This window comes from Pseudorca crassidens, chromosome 19, assembly GCF_039906515.1.
Source record: "Pseudorca crassidens isolate mPseCra1 chromosome 19, mPseCra1.hap1, whole genome shotgun sequence".
Lineage (NCBI taxonomy): Eukaryota > Metazoa > Chordata > Mammalia > Artiodactyla > Delphinidae > Pseudorca > Pseudorca crassidens.
Window position 1 is genome coordinate 31,759,011 of NC_090314.1, and position 25,010 is coordinate 31,784,020.

General features: G+C 41.0%; 1 protein-coding gene across 2 annotated transcripts in view; it reads left to right on the top strand.

The window, feature by feature from the left end:
- The first annotated feature begins 1,740 nt into the window (after positions 1–1,740).
- The window catches only part of LOC137212385 (phosphatidylcholine transfer protein), a 34,920-nt gene continuing 11,650 nt past the window's right edge, over positions 1,741–25,010 (top strand). The window contains exons 1-2 of one of the 2 annotated variants that reach the window (XM_067715725.1): positions 1,741–2,035; positions 15,552–15,666. In XM_067715725.1, the coding sequence (XP_067571826.1) occupies positions 1,895–2,035; positions 15,552–15,666 (256 nt within the window). In that variant the 5' untranslated portion in view covers positions 1,741–1,894. Of the gene's footprint in view, positions 2,036–15,548; positions 15,667–25,010 lie in introns of both variants that reach the window. The other variant, XM_067715724.1, reaches the window with a different exon arrangement.

The window sequence follows — 25,010 nt, forward strand, 5'->3', positions numbered from 1 at the left end:
GCTCCTTGAAGAAGTCCCTGGTCCAGCTTCCCACCAGCTATGGCCCAGCACATCTTTAGTCCACGTGTGAGTACTAGAACCACAACCCCAGCCCTTAGAACGTTTGTTTGTTGGGATTTTAGGAAGCCCCAAATATATTATTCCTCACCTGCCATGTTGCTGGAAGTTCCTCTAAAGAGTGTTTTTCACAAAGGAAAGAGGCTGGCCTATTATAATAGACAAGTCCTAAAGGAGAACAGGTCTTTCTGGACACCCTTCCAACCCTTTTCCAGATTTTTGCCACAAAATAAAAATTATTTCCTAATATGATTCCTTCCTTCATTAGCTCTAATAAAATAAGCATGGTTGTAAATATCAACATACCCAAATGTATATACATTTTACCTTCTGAGTTTAGTAGGTAAGCACACGTTTAAACACATGTAATAAACACAATTTAAACTTCCTGCCTTATATCTTTCATAATGCCATTTATACTCTCATGCTTGTCTTCATTAATCAATTGCTATAAAGTGATAAAGCTGCAGCCTCATCAAAGTCCACCTTTAAAATGGAATTCCTTGATGATATATGAAAATACTTCATAGTCAATGGTTTTTGAAGAAATTCCTTTTTTTAAGCAATTAAACTTTAGTTTAAATATTTTTTTATAAAGAGGACCAAACTTAAGAGTCTTAAGAGTCTCTAACCTCTTGTGCATTTAGTGTAGGGAACTACCCCATCCCTCCTCCCATCCTCATAAAACAGAACAGAACCAGCCTTGAACTGAATACAGCAGTAATTTACCTATGCTGCCAAGTCTAATCATTTTCTCTTCTTGCAAACTGGCATAAATGCAGAGTTTTCCATCAACTTCAAGGCTTTCTTTCAAGTACAGAAGGAGAAACATTTCAATATATAAATGTAAAACACGTGGACATTTTAATGAACATTTACTTTGATAGGCACTGCGCAAACATGTTCTATGTTTATTTTATGTAGTTACCTCTTCAATTCTAACTGGTTGTACAATTTTACCCCATTTCAAAGATTAGGAAACATGGGTTGCCAGAGTTTACTGGCACCCATGTACTGTTACACTGATTAATGTTTAAGCTGTCTACTTTATCCAAACCAAAATGCAGCCTGGTGGTAAGAAATATAGCAACATCAAAGGGACTTGAGGGAAGAAAAAGGTCTTTGAGTTGCAAAAGATCAAAATTATGCAACCAGCAGAAATCTCGGGTGGACACCAGGATACCTTTTTAGATCATCTTCCACCATCCAGGTAGCAAAATACCATTATGGAGTAGGTTTCTTAATCCTTTTTGTGAGATGGACCCTTTGGCCTTCTGGGGAATCCCATGGACCTCGTCTCAGAAAAATGTTTTAAAGTGCGTAACAGAACGAATGTAATATTGTTCTAGCATCTGACCCCTGAGATTTTCAAGCATTTCTGCTCTGTCCATCTTACCTCCATATCTACCGAACCACTCAGACACCTTCCCTAGCCTTCTTCAGAGAAGGTAAAGGAGAGACAGCCAAGCAGGTTTGGTGGGTATGGTGTTGGGGAAGAGATGCTGCTGAGATGACATTAGTGTCTTCCTTTTCTCTTCTGTCTAGAAGCCTCCCCATTTCCTAGCCTCTCCAGCTTTCCCCAGATCAAGTCCAAAGTTTCTCCACTCTTCCTTCTTTCCCGTCCTTCCGCAGCTCTCGCACTGCGGAAACCTTCTCTAGGCCTGCCCCTCACTGGCCCCGCCTCCTCTTCGCCTTTTCCTCCCAAGTCCCGCCTTCCCCCAATCACTTTTCAGTTCCCTGCCAGTTACGCTGGGCCACCCTCTCGCCCCGCCCCCGAACACGAACCTAGCCTGTCCTTAGCCTTCCCTGCAGGTTGAGAAGCAGCTACTGCGGAAGGATGGACCTTGGGGCCGGCGGCTTCTCTGAGGAGCAGTTCCGGGAAGTCTTCGCTGAGCTTCAACAGCCCGCACTTTCCGGGGCCGACTGGGAGCTGCTGGTGGAGACCTTCGGTATCAGCATCTACCGGCTGCTGGACCAGGTAGCTGTAGACCCGCTGGAGGAGCACGGGGCGACAGCTTACGGGGTTCCCCTGCCCGCGGAGAGTGCGGGGCTGTAGCCGGAAGTGCGGACCTCGCGGGCCTTCTGGAACCTAGAGGAGCTAGCTCTGGGGGTGCCTCCCGCCGACTTTGCCCCCTGCTGGTCGCGGGGAGTGGGGAGGTCATCAGAATTTAGGCTCAGGTCTGAGGCCCGACAGGGCAAGTCGTTTGCTACAACTTACTGATAGTTAAAAGGTGGGTCTGCTAATTCTTAGCTCCATGCACTTGCCGGCAAGGGACGTGGAGCCCCGCTCCCGGGTGGATGCCAGTGGTGTCCGTGTGGTGGGAAGTATTTTAGGATTGAATACAGGTAGAAAAAAGACTGGACTTTTCAGAGAGTGGATGTGCAGGGTGATACGTGTGGGGACAGGAGTGTTGCTGAGAAGGGACCTACTGTCATCTCTAGTCATTTTACTGACTTGCTCCGTTTGGATGCTCCCCACTTCCTTGTAAATTGGACTTATTAACTTGTCTGAAGCCTCCCGAGAGAAAGATTAAAAGGGTAGGAGGAATGGAGTTGGGGGCCTGCCTGGAGGCTTTTGGAGCCAGGTGGAATGATGGCCAGTCATCAGTTGCTCTGTGTGCGGGTAGCTGCATGGCAAGTAGCTTAAAAGTCACCTTTAGACAAGGTAAGTGAAGTTGAGGTTTCCTCGCAGAGGATCAGAAGATTAGAGTGTTAGAGAAGAGAGAAGCTCTGAATGTCTGTGAGTACCAGGGTCACTGGGTACAACAGGATGAACAGGAAGCTTAGTGAAGAGCAGGCAGAATTAATATCTTAGTGTCATTTCAGCAGTTACCTTGGTGCAAAAATGGACATGTTTTCAGACAACATCCTTTTATCTTCTGACCATTTCATTTTCCACACCAGCCATGCCCAGTCATTTGCCAAGTGTTGTCAGTTCACTGCTCAGATGTATCTGATGTCTGGTCCATTTCCCTTCCCTTTCTTTCCTTTACCTTTGCTACTCTGAGTGACACCTCTTACCTAGAATTGCAGTGACCTCCAAACTAGCTTCCTGGCCTTCCACCTTTCTGATCCCTTCCATCCTACACATTGCAGTCCAATCAAGCACCTGAAGGAGAGGTTGTGATCTTATCAGTCTCCATCCAGTGGCCCTGTTGATTGTAGAATTAACAATAATAATACCTACGGTAATAGCTAACACACTGCATGCTTTCTTAGGCTCCAGGCACTGTTTAAGTGCTTTGCAGGCATTGACTTAATCCTCACATCAACCCCATGTTGTAAGTTCCTATGTATGTATACGTAAGGTACTTTGACTATCACCTTTTTACCAATTTGGTAATGGATATGTGGAAAGGTTAAGTTGATTGCTCAAGACTCAGACTGGGATTGGAACTCAGCTATCTAGCTCCAGACCTGTGCTGTAAATATGCTCCTACACTGACTCTGAAAGAGGGCAAGTGCTGCCAGGTGGGCTGTGCACGTGGTACTAGGCTGGTCCCAACTCACATTTCCAGCTTTACCTCCCATGACTTGTCCATACCCCTCCTGTCCTCCAGTCAACCCTGACTGCTCCCCTCACCTCTCCCCAAGGGCTTGTGCTCTTTTGATTTTGTGCCTTTTATCGCACAGCATCCACTGCCTGAGCTGAGACAGAGTGACTGGCATTGTATTATGTATTGTTTCCATTGTGTATTGTTATGTAGCAGGTCCCATCTCCCTCCTGTGGGGAGGATGTGAGTGGTATTCAGAATAGTTCCTATCCCTACCAACTGTAAGTCTTATTTCCACCTGTTCTGGGTGTGAGGGCAGTCATGGTACATTGACAAGTCTTCCGGAGAAGTTTCGGAAGTTGGAGGCTGTACGATTCCCAGAGCTGTGCCCTTGAGCCTCAATAGCTAGGATGCAGGGCCACCTTGATCTCCATCTGTATTAAATGTCAAGAGGCCCTGTTGTGTTGGGTACAAGCCCTTCCTCTTTCTTTCTTCCTTTCCTTTCTTTCTTTCTTTTCTCTTTCTTTCTTTCTTTTTAACCAGTTGCCAAGTGATGCTGAAGCTCCTGGTCCACAGACCATACTTTGAGAACCACTGATATATGGGGAGCATCTTGCATGGTGCTCAAGGGGGTTCTGACATTGAGAGACAGGAGAGGGCCCTAGAGATGAGAAGCAGTGGGAACTAAAAGGTAAGGGTGAGAAAAAGGAGTATCTTAAGACAAAAGCAATGCCCACTTTAAGACTCACTCTCCCTGATTTTTAAATTAGTGGTCGTTTGGGAGTGAATGTGGTCCCCTGAACAGTGTTGAGAAGCTCCCCTGGGGAGAAAGGCCGTGGGTTACTTACAAATGCTTGCCCAGGGATCTGCAGTCAGATCTCGCTGGAGCTTTAGGCTGGTTACCATGCCAGTAGACATTGTGAACTGCCAATAGATGGTGTGAAACTGGTGTGCAGAGGCTCACATCATTGATTTAGACCAAGAAAGCATTGGACTGAAAAGATCTGGCTGAGCGCTTGACTTCTTAATGTTTTTAAACCAAGTGTCTGGCACTGTGAGAAGGGACTGCCTTTGTCCTCTCATAGGTCTTCTAATCAATGAGTTTGGTAAGGAGCAGACAGTACTTTCCTAGGAACTGTTCTTTCCTATATTGTTGACCTTCTAAAATACTGAGAGCCTGGATTTACTGAGAAAACTCTGTGGTTAGACAGGCTGGACTGAGAGAAAGTTTGGCCTTTTGGAGGGAAGCAGAGATTTAACTGCCATGAGAACAGATTTACCTCGATGGATGAGAAGCTTCCACTCCCATTCCCCAGGTGGGATTATAATCCAGTTTGCATCATGGGCTTCTTTACTTCCGGATGATAGGACTCTTCTGCTCCCTTCTCCCACCCTTCTGCCTCTCTCTTAATGGAGGAGTAGGTACCAGTGTGATTGATGGAACAATTGTTGCACCCAGGACACTTACAGAGCCATATTTACTCCTGGGTAGGGCCACCATGTCTTAAAGCTGAACACCATGTGTTGCCTCCTTCTACTTCCTGCCGCTGATCGAGGCTAACTCTCTCTCTGTCTCTGTCTGTCTCTTTCTCTGTCTCTGTCTCTCTCCTATTTCATCTTTCCTGAGCATACAACTGGATGGACATGTCAGAGCCTCAGTTCTCCTTCTCCTCACTTGTCTCTCAGGATGAGGGTGTGGTATGAGGCAGTATGAAGATGCTGGTCCCAAGATTTAGATTTGGGGGAATGAAGGGGGAGAGATGAGTAGGATCCCCCTCTTCCGTCTCCAGGTATAAGTCGAACTTTGTGCTCCACAGCTGCCTTTGGGCTGTTTGAATGTGTCCTAGTGAGAAGAAACCTCTAAAATATTGGTTCATGACCCATTCAAGCAGTTTTCAGGACCTATTGTGTGCCTGCATTTTGCTAAGCCCTGGTGATGCTTGATGAGTAAGACAAAGTTCATGCCTTCCAGAAGCTTTAAGACAATAAAACAGACACTTTTTTTGCTATGTAGATCTGAGCGCCTGACCTATACCATTTTCTTCTGCCTGAAAAGCTTCTTTTAACATTCCTTCCAGAGGAGGTCTGCTACTGATGAACTCCCTCAGTGTTTTTTTTTTTTTTTTTTGCGGTACGCAGGCCTCTCACTGCTGTGGCCTCTCCCGTTGCGGAGCACAGGCTCCGGACGCGCAGGCTCTGCGGCCATGGCTCACGGGCCCAGCCACTCCGCGGCACGTGGGATCTTCCCGGACCGGGGCACGAACCCGTGTCCCCTGCATTGGCAGGCGGACTCTCAACCACTGTGCCACCACGGAAGCCCCCTCAGTTTTTATTTGTCTGAAAAAGTTTTTATTTCTTCTTCACTCTTGAAGGACAGTTTCAATGGATATAGAATTCTAGTCAGTAACTTATTTCTTTCAAAATATTATATATTTCACTCCACCCTCTTTTTGCAGGGTGGATTCTCAGGAGATGTCTGTTGTAATTCTCATCTGCATTCCTCTGTAGGTAAAGTGCTCCCCCATCCCTCCTGCTACAGCATCTTTCAAGATTTTCTTTTTCTCTTTGGTTTTCTGAGTTTGAATATGATTTATTTAAGACTTTTTGGTGTTTCTTTTGTATGGTGTGCTCAAGATTGGCAGATTTACTTTGACGGGTGGTCTGAGCTTAGATGGTAAACCGCCATGTGATTCAAAATAAAATATAGTACATTTGGGGCTTATGACACAAAGATTTCTCTCTTGCATGTGGAATTGCAGTACAACTCTAGTAATTCAGAGTTTTCCTGGGGTGTATGTTTTAGAAGTGGTGGTGGCAATGGTCTCAAGCAGGGACTGTGAATTTTTTTATGTAAAGAGCCAAATAGAAAATATTTTAGGCTTTACAGGCTGAGACAAAATAGAGGTAATTATGTATTGACTTATATAACCACTTAAAAATGTAAAAACCATTTTTAGCTTGTGGACTGTGAAAAATAGCCAGCATGACAGATTTAGCAACCCTGGTCTAATGTACGGTTTTGATGCCTAATTGCTCTGTCACTTCAGGATTTACGAACCTAAGACCCTAGCTGGGTCTCTGCTTCCCAGTCTACAAGCTGGAGATAATTCCTGTCCTGCCAAATTTGTACAGGGATCCAATGAGAGGATACATTTTGAAGCACCTTGTAAATTGAATGGTGTTTGGTTGTGAGATATACCAAGGGTGATCTATGTCCTGATATACCCACCACAGACCTGGTTCGCACTTGTCCTGGTGAAAAATTTTATAACACCTCTCTCACTCAAAAGTGTTCTGGTTGGAATGATAAATTATATGGTCACCCTAATGCTATATGCACCCTGAGGGCTTATTAATTTATCTAATTACATGTTGGGAGAGGTCAGTGACTATTTGAGGCAGGATCATAGACTTTGAACTCTGCGGTCACATCGCTGACTTCAAGTCCAGGTTCTGTTGCAACTAATGTTGTAGTTTCTTAGGACAGGGCCGAAAGTAAGCTCATCACACGAGATGAATTGTGCCAAAGCACAGCAGTTAGAGGGCTGCCGCTCGCTCAGGCAAAACAGCGCCGTCTGTCTTGCTGTGGTAACTTTTATTAAAGCATTATCTAGATTTACACTTTAAGACTTGTTTTCTTAAAATTTCAGAAGTGCCAAAGCAGCAACCTATGTCTTTATTAATTATACAAGCAATAATTGGCTTTCGTGAGCACCTGCCGTGCTTCGTCCTTGAGCGCAAAAGCAGCATTCCCACCATTATTTTGATTATACTGAAGTAGCATAAGGACATCTCCTTGCGTTCCCACCACTCTGATTATACTGAGGACATCTCATGGATCAGTGCCCAAAGCACTCAATGCTTCTTTTGCAGGCCCCCGGTTTGCCGGGGGGGGCGCTCGAAGCATTCAGAACTGTTCACAACTCTGGCTTATTCGCATGCCCCCGGTTTGCCGGGGGGGTGGGGGGGCTCAAAGCAATCAGGACTGTTTGCAGTTCTGGCTTATTTGCCAGCCCCCAGTTTGCTGGGGGGGGGGGATCATGGGTCACGTCTCCTTTCCATGTCCTCAGTTATCCCACTACAACTAATGAACTTCAAGTTCATTAGTTGTGTGACCTTGGGTGGGTTTCATAACCTTTTGTTTTTATTTTAATAGCTTTTTTGAGGTATCATTTATGTACCACAAAATTTATTCATTTTAAGTGTACAGTTCACTGATTTTTAGTAAATTTATGGAGTCATGCAGCCTTCCCCAAGCCTAATTTTAGAACATGTGTGTTACCCCCAAAGAAACCTCCTGCCCATTTGCAGTCATCCCCTGTTCCCATTCCCAATCTCAGACAATCACCAAGCTACTTCCTGTCTCTACAGACTTAACTTTTCCAGGAATTTCTCAGAACTTCTTTAAACCTCAGTTTTGTTGTCTGTAAAATGAGTTTACCAATGGTCCATACCTCATATTTTCATTGCGTAGCTTAAGTGGGATGACCCCTGTAATGCACTCAGCCCAGGGCCTGGTATTCAGTAAGTACTCAACAAGCTATCAGTGTTATCTTACCTAGCTGTCTGCAGTCCTTCAGGATTAAACATGCCATGTGTTCTTGGAGAGACCTCAAATATTGAATCTGATTTAGTCAGCTGTCTTTCTTCATACAGTCTTCTTCATACACACTGCCCAGTGGCAGCTACAGCTTTGACATCTGCCCTTAGGAGTGATTCTTGTTGGTGAAAAATGCTTACTTTTCATACCTTGTGAGCCTGTTACTTGCCACACAGGGCTGGAGTTGGACAGTTTCCACAGTGGTAGATTGGAGAGGTGTCCTAGGGCCTGAGGAATGGAAATGAGCTCTTCTATGAGAGGCAAAGAAAATTCAGTGCACACTTGAGGGTGCATGTATAGGATTAGAGAGATGTGATTCACCAAGGCTGTCTTGTAGTTTAGTGATGTAAATGTGGAAAAACACCATAATTGAAGAGAATGAGTGATGCCTTTCTGCAGGTGAAGTGTCAGGGTTTAGGGACAGTGGGGATTACTCCTCTGTGGGATTACTCCTGTGTGGGAATTGCAAATGTCAAACACAAACATTATGACCTTTTGACATTTCTCAGATGTAAACACATTAGCGCTACAGAATTTATTCTGCTTAGGACAAATAAGTGAACTATTGGCAGCAATGTTTCTCAAAATATTTTAACTCTATAAATGCAATTTAAAAAATTGAAATTTTTAAAAAATGCATTTGAATTACAATTGGTAAGAAATGTAACAGCTTGATTTTTAGACTAGTAAGCCAGAATAACAGAACATCTCAAAAATTAGTTATGACAGTAGCAAATTGCTAAAGCGTGCCTCCACACCGCTTCCGCTTCTTCACTGATAGAGATAATGAGATGCTTATTTCATAGGGTTATTATGAGTATTAATCTCCAAGTACAGTGCCCAGCTTACAGCAGGTGCTGCATAGATGTTAGTTCCTGTAGAATGTGCATTACATTTTCTAAATTATCAGTTCTTTAATCTGGAAAAAGGAGATCATTATTACACCTACCTTATTAGTACTTACTAAGTACTTACTACATACTGGGCACCACAGTAAGAGCTTTAGATGGATTATCTAATTTAATCCTCATAATCATTCCCCTAGGAAGAAACTCTTATTAGACCCACTTTGCAGCTGAGGAAAGCAAGGCTAGTAGGTGGAAGAGCTTAGACCATACCTGGGTTGTGACTCCAAGCCCATTCTATAAATACCATGCTGTATTTCCTGGCACGGGAGTTTTGAGATGACTCTGAAATACTATATGGAAAAACACCACAGCCCTAGCTCATTGAAAGTGATAATATTTATCCTTTCTCCATTCCTGCCTTTTTCTTTTTCCTTGTCTCAATCCCCCAGAAGCAGCATCTAAAAAATACCTCTTCTGGCTGTTGAAGGCCTATTGGACAAACACACCAGGCTGAAGGACTCATGGGAATATCTCAGTGGAAGGTCCATCCTGGGTGGTCTGGTGCAGGAACACTGGCTTGGGGACTGGAAGGGACAGTTTCCCATCCACGTTTTGCCACCAAGAGTCATCAGTTGACTCTTGGCGAGTCACTGTCACCTTTTCCATAAGGGTCTAAGGCCCCTTCCAGCTCTAAGAGCTTGTGTTGTCTTTACTGAAATTATTAGCTTGTCATTTAGAACAGTGGCTTGAAGCAAATGTGCAGAGAGAATAGAGCTAAATTAGAAGACTTTGTGGGAAGAAGAAGGGGCTGGTGTCGCCCTCTTTCTGGCTGTCCCAAGTGTTAACTGTAGGACTCAGGCAACTAATGTAGCGTTTTTGAGCTTCATTTCCTCATGTAAAGGTGGAGATGACACCAATGCCCCTATTGATACCACAGGGCTATGTTGAGATTATATGACATAATGAATATAAAACTGAAAACTGCACTGTGTTTAGAGAAACAAATGCTAGTGTTATTGAAAGAACTTACAGCAGGTCCGAGTGATTGGAAGACTTCAAATGCATAATACATGATTGTTGCAGTGACTGCTGACAGATCACCAAAGGAAATACATTCCAAGCTGAAAAACCAAGTATAAGACTATGCCTGATTGTTTTCTCAGGGCCAAGAACATAGTGGGTCCATAAATTTTTTCTGAGTTACATAGTGGAAGGATGTGGAACTTTCTATGATAGTGTGTGTGAAGTTTCAGATATCTGTGCAAAATTAAATATGCTTCAAGTTAATGTCCATTAATAGTGTCCATTATCTCTTCTCTTCCTTGACAATTCATTTTAGTAATGCTTATGTATTTCTGTACTATTTTAATGTTTTACACATAGTCATATTTGCTTGTAATGTTTTGTCAGTCTACTTTTCTACTTAAAATAATGTTAAAGAAAAAACAAACCTGGACTTAGGGTTGGGGGTTATTGCAGTAGGGAGAATACTTTGACCATAAGATCCACGAGTATCTCAGAAGTGAGGCAGAAAGGTCTTTCTTTTATAGAGAGAAGTCAGCAAGGCTAGAAGCCATGTATGGGCAAGTGAGATGAAGGTGGCCTGACTGGAGAAGAGAACAGAGAATATCTTACCCTGAGGCCAGTCTGTTCTCAGGAGGTGCTGGATGCTGACTCAGGCTGAGGCTGGGCCAAAGTTTAGGGTCTGGAGGAAGGAGAGGTACTTAACTAGCTTGGTTAGCAAGTATTTTGTTCCAATTGATCAGTGGAATAAGCAGTTTAGCTAATCATTTACAGGGCAATGAAAGGGAATTTAGAGGCTCTATGTCTGGCCTTGTGACAGGTAAACAAGGGGCATGTATGTGAGTCTCATCTAAGTCATGAGGGGAAAGGTGGTTCTTTTGTGATAAGCTGTTTTCTGGAACCCAAAGAGTGGGAGATTTTCTTAACCTCTACTGTTTGCTGGGATGACAGAACTCAAGTACAATTCTCAGTAAGAACTACTTGTAATAATTAGGATTGCTTTTAGCTGCAAGTAACAGAAAACTGGATTAACAAAGACTTAAGCAAAGAGGGGTTTTTCTCACCTAACAAGTAGTTCAGAGGTCAGCAGTTGCTGGCATTGGTTTAGCTGATCAACGACGTTAATAAAACTCTGAATATTTTCACTCTGCTTTCTCATGTTTGTTGTCTTTTGGTCACAAAATAGCTGCTGCAGCTCCAGAATCATATACATATTCAAAACAAGAGGGAGGTGTCTTATGGCTATTAACCTCTACGTGTATAGGAGACCAGGAAAGTTTTTAGCTGTGCACATGGCCATAGGGGTTCTCTTAGTAAGAAAGAGAGTATATGCTATAATGAATCTTCTGTTTCTTCTGGGAATTATATTCTACACATGATATTGACTGATTCTCTACCATTGAATAATTCCTTTACCATGTCAAGTATAGGAAATTAAATATCCTATAAAGGGAGCATTAGAAAATCATGCAGTGTGTTTTACTTTAGATAAAAAAAAATGAGCCTTTCTTAGAAGTGATTTTCTGGAGGACCTTCAGGAAAAGCCAAGAACCTCTTCAGTAAACTTGTTTGGAGTCATTTATTGAAATGTTAGTATGTTTGGAAACATATCTGCAACAAATATTGTACAATAATTATATCTCTAATTGGAAAGAGACTAAATACTGAAGTTTTATGTGGGCAATACTAGAAACATTGCCCAAATAAAACTAAGGTTTATGTCCTTTTTCTATTAAATTGTTTGTACAAACAATGGTACCTAATCCTGAGAAGATGCTTCTTTGCTACTGGTGAGAGTATAAATAGGTAAAAATTTTTCTTAAAGTTTAGAAAAAGTAAAAAGAGCATTAAAATGTTAATGTTCTTTACCCTAAAATTTATCTCTAAGGAAGAATTTGCTTTCCTTGTGAAAATGTTAGAATTATGAACCAAGTTTGTCCATACAGAATCATTTTTCCAGCAATGCTCATAATTGTGAAAATATATGGAAACAGAAATAACTTACAAGAATAATTAAATTAGTTGTTATTGCTCCATAGTTTCAAATTAATATAGTTAAAAATAGGAATACAAGTTGTTTATCCATCTTACTCCCATTTTATAACACGTAGAAGTATTTATTTACTCAAAAAACATGTCAAATATTACCAATAGGTACTTGTGGATTATGGAATTTCACGTCATTTTAATTTTCTTTATTATTTTTGGCATTTTCTCATTTTCCTTAATGAATATGAATTATTTCTATAATTATAAAAAATTCACTTTATTTTGTAAAAGATATAATGAAAATGTGAGTATCTTTGCTGAGACCCTCTTTTGAAAGAAATAAGGGGTGAAAAAGTGCTTTGATCCAAGAATTTGGGTGGGGTTGCTCAGAGCCTGAAAAGAACCTTTTATTGATAGACTAGAAAAGGTGTCACAAAGCACTTTGTCCTCTGGAGTTCTGGCATTTCTCAGTTCTGCCACGAAGGAAGTGTTTAAAGGAAGTTGTCCCAATAGTTCATTCTTTTGTATTCAGGTTAATCCCATCTTTCTATTTTTCTCTTCCTAGAGAGCTTTCTGTTTTTCTTTTCTGTGATATGTACAAGACTGAGGTTACTAGGGCTGAAACTATATTCAGAGGGATGGGAACCAGTTCTAGAAAACTGTCTTAATTCATCCAGATAACCAAAGGTAGCTCATGTGGAGTTGGAGAGATCATTATCTCTATACATAATTATCCCTTTTGCTTAGTATGTGTAGAAAATGGGGACCCACTACTCCTGAACAGAAGCAAATTGTCCCTCTCCTAAGACATTAAAATGTGTGTGGGTGTAGATGTGTGGTGTGTACAATACCTCACTATCTTTCCATCTGTGAACTTGAGGGGAGGGGACAGGAGGGGAAGGAGATGTTTCTCTTGAGTCCTGCCTTTCCTATGGGGCATCCATGGTACAGCATATAAGGAGGTCAGTCCTACCAGTTTGCCATTTGCTGGTTGGAAACCCTTGGTATAAAGCCACATACTTTTGGAACGGAAACATCCTTATGAATTCAGTTTCAATTTTACCTTCCATATCCTGCCAGGTACTTTCATATACATCTGAGATTCCTAAACTGGGTTATGCTTATCCCTGGGTTATGCCACCTGAGTCAGGAGACAATTGAAGCCTCAGGATCTCTAGAAAGATTTCCCATGTTTACCCCTTGACCTCAGGTAAGTCCCTGGAACGGTGTTTAAGAAGATGGGTTCATTCGTGTTTGATTAGCCAATCAGATTGCGTTAGCACGTGGAAATATGAATACATATAAAAGCTTCATTTTTGTTTGTTTGTTTGCTTTTGCACTGAAATTAAGAGGCATTGATTTAATTTTAACAATAGAGCCTTTAGACAAGGTGAGGTTCAGGAATTGTTAGCTGCCATTGTACGGAGAGTGAAGCGTGTAGTGTCACCAACTCCAGCCCAGAACCTCACAGAATATGGCTTAACATGAAAACAAGGAAAGTCTCTTGTACTTAGGAATCTAGATATGGTCTTTTACTGAATAAAAGGGACTAGTATGATTTGAGGCTGGTGTGTTGCCCCCTTTTCATTCTTTTATACACAAGTCTTTTACAGGGACTTCCCTGTCAGTCCAGTGGTTAAGACTTCGCCTTCCAATGCAGTGGGTGAGGGTTCAGTCCCTGGTTGGGGAGCTAAGATTCCACATACCTTGTGGCGAAAACCCCAAAACATAAAACAGAAGCAGCATTGTTAACAAATTCAATAAAGACTTAAAAAAAAGTCACTTATAGAAAAATTCTGTCTTGGAATTGGTAAAACAATGTGTTGGGTTTCATTACGCCCCATGGATATCTAAAACAGTAGTCTGAACCCTGAATGCTAGCTACCTATATGATACCCCTACATGGATGTTTAATAAGCCTCTCAAACTCAACGTGCTCAAGGTAGAACTCTTGGTTACCCTGCAGCCCACAGATCACCTCCTCTGCAAGTTTTCTCTGTCTTAGAAAATGGATCTTCCATTTACCTGGTTGTTTAAGCAAGTGTTATAAGAATTATCCTCAACTCTTTGTTTTCTCTGTCCCCACGGCCAGTCTGTCAGCAATTCCTGTTAACATCACTTCCAAAATGTGTCCCTAAATCACTGACTTCTCCCCATCACTGTTGTTACCTTCCTGTCTAATCATCATCATCTCTTTTCTGGACCATTGCACTGGTCTTCTAACTCAGGGGTCCCCAATCCCCGGGCCACGGACTGGTGCTGGTCTGTGGCCTGTTAGGAACCGCACTGCACAGCAGGAGGTGAGTGGCATGTGAGCGAGCGAAGCTTCATCTGTATTTACAGCCACTCCCCATCGCTCGCATTACCGCCTGAGCTCCACCTTCTGTCAGATCAGCAGTGGCGTTAGAATCCCATAGGAGCGCAAACCCTACTGTGCATTGCTCACATGAGGGATCTAGGTTGCGTGCTTCTCATGAGAATCTAATGCCTGATGATCTGAGGTGGAGCTGAGGCCGTGATGCTAGTGCTGGGGAGTGGCTGCAAATACAGATTATCATTAGCAGAGAGGTTTGACTACACAGAGACCAAAATAAATCAATTGCTTGCAGACTCATTTCAAAACCCTATCAGTGAATGGCAAGTGAAAACAAGCTCATGGCTCTCACTGATTCTGCATTAGGGTGAATTATATAATTATTTCATTAAATATTGCAATGTAATAATAATAGAAATAAAGTACACAATAAATGTAATGCACTTGAATCATCCCGAAACCATCCTCCACCCTGGTCCGTGGAAAAATTGTCTTCCACGAAACCGGTCCCTAGTGCCAAAAAAGTTGGGGACCGCTGTTCTAACCCATCTCCTTGCTCCCTTATGATCTGTTTTCTACCAAGAAGCAAGAATCATCTTTTAAAAGTCATCCCCTATTTAAAGTCATTCCCATATTTAAAATTATTTGTTGGTTTTCCAGAGCAGTTATAAAAATATTTTCACCCCTTTACCCTGGTTTACAAAGCCCTTTGGGCATGGCCTCTACTACCTCTCTGACCTCAGCCCTTACCACTCTCCCCCATCACAGTTCTCTGGACCCCCTGACTTTCTGTTCTGTGAGTAAGGCAAACCATCGGGCCCCCTCCCAACCAGAAGTGGGCTTTCCTCATCTTCCCATGGCTGGATCCTTCTAATATTTAGAAGAAACCGTTCTGATAAATCCCTCATAGAGACATTTCCTGAACACCCAATGATATAGGACGCACCACCAGCCCACCAAAACTAGACACCATTTATCACATAACCCTCTTTTATCCTACTTAAATTACCTGGATAGCATATAGCTGTCACCACCTCCAATGCCTAAGGCCAAATATAAGACCCATGAGAGCAGGTTCCTCATCTGCTTTTTCACTGTTGTTTCACTAAGACCAAGAGGAGGTGCTCAATAATGGTGCTGCATGAACAGCTGTTTTTCATATGCTGTGTAATCTCAACCTGAGAATCAATAGGTTGTTTCTATCTGTTCTGTTGTTTCTATAGCAGACTGGAGTGTATGAGTATAAGGTCTTTGGCTTTCTGGAGGATTGCTCACCGGATCTACTTGCAGATGTCTATATGGACTTAGACTACAGAAAACAGTGGGACCAATATGTTAAAGGTGAGTGACACTTACAATTTAACAAAACCAGTTAGAAAGTAGAATCTAATGTTATTTATTCTAGCCAGCAGTAAGCAAAAGGTTTAATTTTTACTATATTATGTTTCATTTTTAATTTTGGCATGTATGTCTTAAAGTTCTAGGTTAAAATGTGACTTTGCTAATCTTAGGATTTGCTCCTTGCATACTATTAGAGTCACTCTCCAATTTGCTCTGAGGGCTGCTTTGTTCTTATTATAAGTTCGTTGTCATCTCATAAACCTAGGTGGTCATGGAAAGCTTCTTGGAGGAGGTGGTACCCAAGCTTTGTTTTAGAGGTTGAATCAGAGTTTTATAAATGGCAAGAATACCTATATGTGAAGAGGTGAGAGGGTGAGGGAGTGAGTGGTTAAAGGGCATTTGAGGTCTAGGAATAGCATGAGTAAAGTGAGGAAGGCATGAAACAACATGAAATATTAAAAAATTGTGAGCAGTTGGGTGCTATTGAGTTGCTGGGGTAGCAGAATCTGGAACTAGGGTGGGAGGAGGGTCCAGAGCCCCAAGGGCCTAGGCTGGCCACCTCGCTACACTTCTTAGATTTTCACTAGAAGTGAGGGAGAGTTATGAGAAGCATTAGATAGGGGCTCTTCCTGCCACTTAGAATGGGGAGTGGCCTCTGCCATCCAAGTCACAGCGGGGTAGATATGCAGCAGCTAGCCCAGGGACACAGAAACCTTGACATACCCTTGCTGTGGTCAGGAATCTTAGTTGCAAGTAACCAAGCACTAACAAATGCCAGTGTAAGAAAAGGAGAAAGCGTTTTTTTTTTGTTGTTGTTGTTCATGGATGAAAAGTGCATAGGTGTCTGGCTTCCAGGTCAGCTACATCCAATACTTTATATCTCCAGCTTGACTGTGTTTTCTTCTGTGTTGATCTCATTCTCAGGCAGATTCTTATGTCATGGCAAAGTTGCCACCAGGGGTTGCAGGCTTACATTCTAACCATGTACATAACTCCAGAGGAATAGGAACGTTCCTACTGATGCAGCCAGAGTCCCAGGGTTGGCTCTCATAACCTCAATATGGATCATATACTTACTTCCTGGGGACATTTATCATGGTTTTGGGTCACTTAGTGCTATCAAATAGCCTTCCTATCTAGGGGAAATTGTGATGCCACTTATTCAAGGGAGAAGCCACAAGTTCTCTGTCCATCTCTCTAGCAGACATTGTTCAGTCGTGTGCTGTAGACATTGGAAGAGCGTCTGATGTGCGGTACTTGGCATCAGCAGTCCACACTATGGAGTACAGTCCAGAGACAGCAGTAGTTTGGCTTCTCTGGAGCCATCCTGAGGTTCTAACCTAACTGTGGTCCTCCTAGATCTTCTGTAAACTGCATGAGAGCCTTTAAAAAAACACTTTTTGGCCTAAAGTTGCTAGAGTGGCAAGCCAAGACTCTGTCCACACATGCCTTCCCTAAACTAATCACCTTGGCCATGTCTGGCTCAATATCACACCCCTATAATTAACGCCGAGTCAGTTCTGCTTAAACCGCATAGTGAAGGAGAAAAAGGAGAATGAGATGCTGGTCCAAGAAGAGGAGAGCCAAAGCTGAGCAGGCAAAGCAACAGATGTCTGCTCCTTCCCTTCCTTTCAAGGGCATCTTCAGCCTCCTGTACCAGTGGGCTGGCAAGCTCTTTACCCCATGGTCTGCTTCTAATAGATTTCATTTTTTCAAAAGCTAAATTAATTAACACATTGCCACAGTTAGTATCTCCTCAAGGGACTCTCTTGGTTCCTTCAGCAGCCTTGGTGTAGCGCCTTCTCTAAACGGTTAGTTAGAAGCTTCCTGCACAGCTTGCGGACAGAGGCTGTGCACTTCATAGTATTCCTTTGCTATCTCCGTGCAAGAGCTGATGCTATATGCACTATATGCATGGTGGATATTAAGGAGATTTGGTCCCTGTAGCTGTGGTATAAAGCAACATAGGAGAGAGGAAAGAAAGTTAGGATTAGCACAGTTAAGCAACTTTCTAGCTGTTTAGAAAGGACACTGCCCTCTCTGGAAACTTTGTTTCCCAATTGAACACACAAGACTAGGTCGCTCAGTCCCAGGACACCTGTAATATGTCAAGAAATCTAAAGGGTGGTGTGCGTAAGGACACAACAGTAAAACATTTGCTACTCTAGTGACATCTGGTGGTTTCCCTGATTTTGTTTTTTGTTTTTTGGTTTTTTTTGCAGTACGCGGGCCTCTCACTGTTGCAGCCTCTCCCGTTGCGGAGCACAGGCTCCGGACGCGCAGGCTCAGCGGCCATGGCTCACGGGCCTAGCCATTCCGCAGCATGTGGGATCTTCCCGGACCGGGGCACGAACCCGTGTCCCCTGCATCGCCAGGCGGACTCTCAACCACTGCACCACCAGGGAAGCCCGGTTTCCCTGATTTTTAAACCTGAAAATTTATTTTTTAATGCCGAATTTTATTTCACTGCATTTTTTTGAGAGTGTTGTTTGTGCTATATGATGAACAATTTTTGCTGGGTTCTTTTATTTTTACTCTGTTTTTATATCTACTAGACTCTGCCCCTGGGCAGCAGACTTTCAGTGGCAGTAAACCTGAGTTTTTTCTAGAATTCTGTGCCTTACGAGTGAGTGGTTTAGCATCCCTACAGGATCATCATATCAAAGCTTCTTGTTTTTTTTAATTTCTTCTGAATTTTTGAATTTTATTTTATTTATTTTTTTATATAGCAGGTCCTTACTACTTATCCATTTTATACATATTAGTGTATACATGTCAATCCCAATCTCCCAATTCATCACACCACCCCCCCACCCGATCGGTTTCCCCCCTTGGTGCCCACACATTTGTTCTCTCCATCTGTGTCTCTATTTCTGCCCTGCAAACCAGTTCATCTGTACTATTTTTCTAGGTTCCACATATATGCATTAACATACGATATTTGTTTTTCTCTTTCTGACTTACTTCACTCTGTATGACAGTCTCTAGATCCATCCACGTCTCTACAAATGACCCAATTTTGTTCCTTTTTATGGCTGAGTAATATTCCATTGTATATATGTACCACATCTTCTGTATCCATTCGCCTGTCAATGGGCATTTAGGTTGCTTCCATGACCTGGCTATTGTAAATAGTGCTGCAGTGAACATTGAGGTGCTTGTGTCTTTTTGAATTATGGTTTTCTGTGGGTATATGCCCAGTAGTGGGATTGTTGGGTCATATGGTAATTCTATTTTTAGTTTTTTAAGGAACCTCCATGCTGTTCTCCATAGTGGCTGTATCAATTTACAATCCCACCAATAGTGCAAGAGGATTCCCTTTTCTCCACACCCTCTCCAGCATTTATTGTTTGTAGATTTTCTGATGATGCCCATTCTAACTGGTGTGAGGTGATACCTCATTGTAGTTTTGATTTACATTTCTCTAATAATTAGTGATGTTGAGCAGCTTTTCATGTGCTTCTTGGCCATCTGTATGTCTTCTTTGGAGAAATGTCTATTTAGGTCTTCTTCCCATTTTTTTGATTGGGTTGTTTGTTTTTCTAATATTTAGCTGCATGAGCTGTTTATATATTTTGGAGATTAATCCTATGTCCATTAATTCATTTGCAAATATTTTCTCCCATTCTGAGGGTTGTCTTTTCGTCTTGTTTGTAGTTTCCTTTGCTGTGCAAAAGCTTTTAAGTTTCATTAGGACCCATTTGTTTATTTTTGTTTTTATTCCCATTACTCTAGGAGGTGGATCAAAAAAGATCTTGCTGTGATTTATGTCAAAGAGTGTTCTTCCTATGTTTTCCTCTAAGAATTTTATAGCGTCCGGTCTTACATTTATGTCTCTAATCCATTTTGAGTTTATTTTTGTGTATGGTGTTAAAGAATGTTCTAATTTCATTCTTTTACATGTAGCTGTCCAGTTTTCCCAGCACCACTTATTGAAGAGACTGTTTTTTCTCCATTTTATATCCTTGCCTCCTTTGTCATAGATTAGGTAACTATAGGTGCATGGGTTTATTTCTGGGCTTTCTATACTGTTCCATTGATCTGTATTTGTGTTTTTGTGCCAGTACCATATTATCTTGATGACTGTAGCTTTGTAATGTAGTCTGAAGTCAGGGAGTCTGATTCCTCCACCTCCGTTTTTTTCCCTCAAGACTGCTTTGGCTATTCATGGTCTTTTGTCTCTCCATACAAATTTTAAGACTTTTTGTTCTAGTTTTGTAAAAAATGCCATTGGTAATTTGATAGGGATTGCACTGAATCTGTAGATTGCTTTGAGTAGTATAGTCATTTTCACAATATTGATTCTTCCAATCCAAGAACATGGTATATCTCTCCATGGGTTTGTATCATCTTTAACTTCTTTCATCAGTGTCTTGTAGTTTTCTGCATATAGGTCTTTTGTCTCCCTAGGTAGGTTATTCCTAGGTATTTTATTCTTTTTATTGCAAAGATAAATGGGAGTGTTTCCTTAATTTCTCTTTCACATTTTTCATCATTAGTGTATAGGAATGCAAGAGACTTCTGTGCATTAATTTTGTATCCTGCAACTTTACAAAATTCATTGATTAGCTCTTGTAGTTTTCTGGTGGCATCTTTAGGATTCTCTACATATCGTATCATGTCATCTGCAAACAGTGACAGTTTTACTTCTTTTCCGATTTGGATTCGTTTTATTTCTTTTTCCTCTCTGATTGCTGTGGCTAGGACTTCCAAAACTATCTTGAATCATAGTGGTGAGAGTGGACATCCTTGTCTTGTTCCTGATCTTAGAGGAAATGCTTTCAGTTTTTCACCATTGAAAATGATGTTTGCTGTGGGTTTTGTCGTATATGGCGTTTATTATGTTGAGCTAAGTTTGCTCTTTGCCCACTTTCTGGAGAGTTTTGATCATAAATGGGCATTGAAGTTTGTCAAAAGCTTTTTCTGCATCTATTGAGATGATCATATGGTTTTTATTCTTCAGTTTGTTAATATGGTGTATCACGTTGATTGATTTGCATATATTGAAGAATCCTTGCATCCCTGGGATAAATCCCACTTGACCATGGTGTGTGATCCTTTGAATGTGTTGTTGGATTCTGTTTGCTAGAATTTTGTTGAGGATTTTTGCATCTATGTTCATCAGTGATATTGGTGTGTAATTTTCTCTTTTTGCATATATTTGTCTGGTTTTGGTATCAGGGTGATGGTGGCCTCCTAGAATGAGTGTGGGAGTGTTCCTCCCTCTGTTATATTTTGTAAGAGTTTGAGAAGGATAGGTGTTATCTCTTTTCTAAATATTTGATAGAATTTGCCTGTGAAGCCATCTGGTCCTGGACTTTTGTTTGTTGCAAGATTTTTAATCACAGTTTCAATATCATTACTTGTGTTTGGTCTGTTCATATTTTCTATTTCTTCCTGGTTCAGTCTTGGAAGGTTATAATTTTCTAAGAATTTGTCCATTTCTTCCAGGTTGTCCATTTTATTGGCATAGAGTTGCTTGTAGTAGTCTCTTAGGATGCTTTGTATTTCTGCGGTGTCTGTTGTAACTGCTCCTTTTTCATTTCTAATTTTATTGATTTGAGTCCTCTCCCTCTTTTTCCTGATGAGTCTGGTTAATGGTTTATCAATTTCGTGTATCTTCTCAAAGAACCAGCTTTTAGTTTTATTGATCTTTACTATTGTTTTCTTTGTTTCTATTTCATTTATTTCTGCTCTGATCTTTATGATTTCTTTCCTTCTGCTATCTTTGGGTTTTGTTTGTTCTTCTTTCTCAAGTTCCTTTAGATGTAAGGTTAGATTGTTCATTTGAGATTTTTCTTGTTTCCTGTGGTAGGCTTGTATTGCTAGAAACTTCCCTCTTAGAACTGCTTTTGCTGCATCCCATTGGTTTTGGATCATCGTTTTTTTGTTGTAATTTGTTTCCAGATATTTTTTGATTTCCTCTTTGATTTCCTCAGTGATCTCTTGGTTATTTAGTCGCGTATTGTTTAACCTCCATGTGTTTGTGTTTTTTTATGTTTTTTTCCCTGTAATTGATTTCTAATCTCACAGTGTTGTGGTCTGAAAAGATGCTTGATATGATTTCAGTTTCTAAATTTACTGAGGCTTGATTTGTGACCCAAGATGTGATCTATCCTGGAAAATGTTCCGTGTGCACTTGAGAAGAAAGTGTAATCTTCTGTTTTTGTATGGAATATCCTATAAATACCAGTTAAATCTATCTGGTCTATTGTGTCATTTAAAGCTTGTGTTTTTTTCCTTATTAATTTTCTGTTTGGATGATCTGTCCATTGGTTTAAGTGAGGTGTTAAAGTCCCCCACTATTATTGTGTTACTGTCGATATCCTCTTTTATAGCTGTTAGCAGTTGCCTTATGTATTGAGGTGCTCCTATGTTGGGTGCATATATATTTATAATTGTTATATCTTCTTTTAGATTGATCCGTTGATCATTATGTAATGTCCTTCCTTGTCTCTTGTAACATTCTTTATTTTAAAGTCTATTTTATCTGATATGAGTATTGCTATTCCAGCTTTCTTTTGATTTCCATTTGCATGGAATATCTTTTTCCATCCCCTCACTTTCTGTCTGTATGTGTCCCAAGGTCTGAAGTGGGTCTCTTATAGACAGCATATATATAGGTCTTGTTTTTGTATCCATTCAGCAAGCCTGTGTCTTCTGATTGGAGCATTTAATCCATTCACGTTTAAGGTAATTATCGATATGTATGTTCCTATTACCATTTTCTTAATTGTTATTGGTTTGTTTTTGTAGGTCCTTTTCTTCTCTTGTGTTTCCCTCTTAGAGAAGTTCCTTTAGCGTTTGTGGTAGAGCTTGTTTGGTGGTGCTGAATTCTCTTAGCTTTCACGTGTTTGTAAAGCTTTTGATTTCTCCATCAAATGTGAATGTGATCCTTGCTGGGTAGAGTAATCTTGGTTGTAGGTTCCTCCTTTTCATCACTTTAAATATATCATGCCACTCCCTCTGGCTTGTAGAGTTTCTGCTGAGAAATCAGCTGTTAACCTTATGGGTGTTCCCTTGTATGTTATTTGTCATTTTTCCCTTGGTGCTTTCAACAATTTTTCTTTGTCTTTAATTTTTGTCAATTTGATTACTATGTGTCTCGACGTGTTTTTCCTTGGGCTTATCCTGCCTGGGACTCTGTGCTTCCTGGACTTTGGTGGCTATTTCCTTTCCCATGTTAAGGAAGTTTTTGACTGTAATCTTTTCATACATTTTCTTGGGTCCTTTCTCTGTCTCTTCTCCTTCTGGGACTGCTATAATGTAATGTTGTTGCATTTAATGTTGTCCCAGAGGTTATTAGGCTGTCTTCATTTCTTTTGATTCTTTTTTCTTTATTCTGTTCTGTGGCAGTGAATTCCACCATTCCGTCTTCCTGGTCACTTATCTGTTATTCTGCCTCAGTTATTCTGCTATTGACTCCTTCTAGAGTATTTTTCATTTCAGTTATTGTATTGTTCATCTCTGTTTGTTTGTTCTTTAAATCTTCTAGGTGTTTGTTCTTTAATTCTTCTAAGTCTTTGTTAAACATTTCTTGCATCTTCTCGATCTTTGCCTCCATTCTTTTTCCGAGGTCCTGGATCATCTTCACTATCATTATTCTGAATTCTTTTTCTGGAAGATTTCCTATCTCCACTTCATTTAGTTGTTTTTCTGGGGTTTTATCTTGTTCCTTCATCTGGTACATAGTCCTCTGCCTTTTCACCTTGTCTATCTTTCTGTGAATGTGGTTTTTTTTTGGTTTTTTTTTTTTCTGCTTCCTTGTCTGTTTCTTTTCTTTTTTTTTTTTAACATCTTTATTGGGGTATAATTGCTTTACAATGGTGTGTTAGTTTCTGCTTTATAACAAACTGAATCAGTTATACATATACATATGTTCCCATATGTCTTCCCTATTGCGTCTCCCGCCCTCCCACCCTCCCTATCCCACCCCTCTAGGCGGTTACAAAGCACCGAGCCAATATCCCTGTGCCATGCGGCTACTTCCCACTAGCTATCTACCTTATGTTTGTTAGTGTGTATATGTCCATGACTCTCTCTCGCCCTGTCACAGCTCACCCTTCCCTCTCCCCATATCCTCAGGTCCCTTCTCCAGTAGGTCTGTGTCTTTATTCCTGTCTTACCCCTAGGTTCTTCATGACATTTTTTTTTTCTTCTTAAATTCCATATATATGTGTATCATACGGTATTTGTCTTTTTCTTTCTGACTTACTTCACTCTGTGTGACAGACTCTAGGTCTATCCACCTCATTACAAATAGCTCAATTTCATTTATTTTTATGGCTGAGTAATATTCCATTGTATATATGTGCCACATCTTCTTTATCCATTCATCCGATGATGGGCACTTAGGTTGTTTCCATGTCCTGGCTATTGTAAATAGAGCTGCAGTGAACATTTTGGTACATGACTCTTTTTGAATTATGATTTTCTCAGGGTATATGCCCAGTAGTGGGATTGCTGGGTCATATGGTAGTTCTATTTGTAGTTTTTTAAGGAACTTCCACACTGTTCTCCATAGTGGCTGAACCAATTCACATTCCTGCCAGCAGTGCAAGAGGATTCCCTTTTCTCCACACCCTCTCCAGCATTTATTGTTTCTAGATTTTTTGATGATGGCTATTCTGACCTGTGTGAGGTGATATCTCATTGTAGTTTTGATTTGCATTTCTCTAATGATTAATGATGTTGAGCATTCTTTCATGTGTTTGTTGGCAGTCTGTATGTCTTCTTTGGAGAAATGTCTATTTAGGTCTTCTGCCCATTTTTGGATTGGGTTGTTTGTTTTTCTGTTATTGAGCTGCGTGAGCTGCTTATAAATTCTGGAGATTGATCCTTTGTCAGTTGCTTCATTTGCAAATATTTTCTCCCATTCTAAGGGTTGTCTTTTGGTCTTGTTTATAGTTTCCTTTGCTGTGCAAAAGCTTTGAAGTTTCATTAGGTCCCATTTGTTTATTTTTGTTTTTATTTCCATTACTCTAGGAGGTGGGTCAGAAAGGATCTTGCTGTGATTTATGTCATAGAGTGTTCTGCCTATGTTTTCCTCTAAGAGTTTGATAGTTTCTCGCCTTACATTTTGGTCTTTAATCCATTTTGAGCTTATTTTTGTGTATGGTGTTAGGGAGTGATCTAATCTCATACTTTTAAAAGTACCTGTCCAGTTTTCCCAGCACCACTTATTGAAGAGGCTGTCCTTTCTCCACTGTACATTCCTGCCACCTTTATCAAAGATAAGGTGACCATATGTGCGTGGGTTTATCTCTGGGCTTTCTATCCTGTTCCATTGATCTATATTTCTGTTTTTGTGCCAGTACCATACTGTCTTGATTACTGTAGCTTTG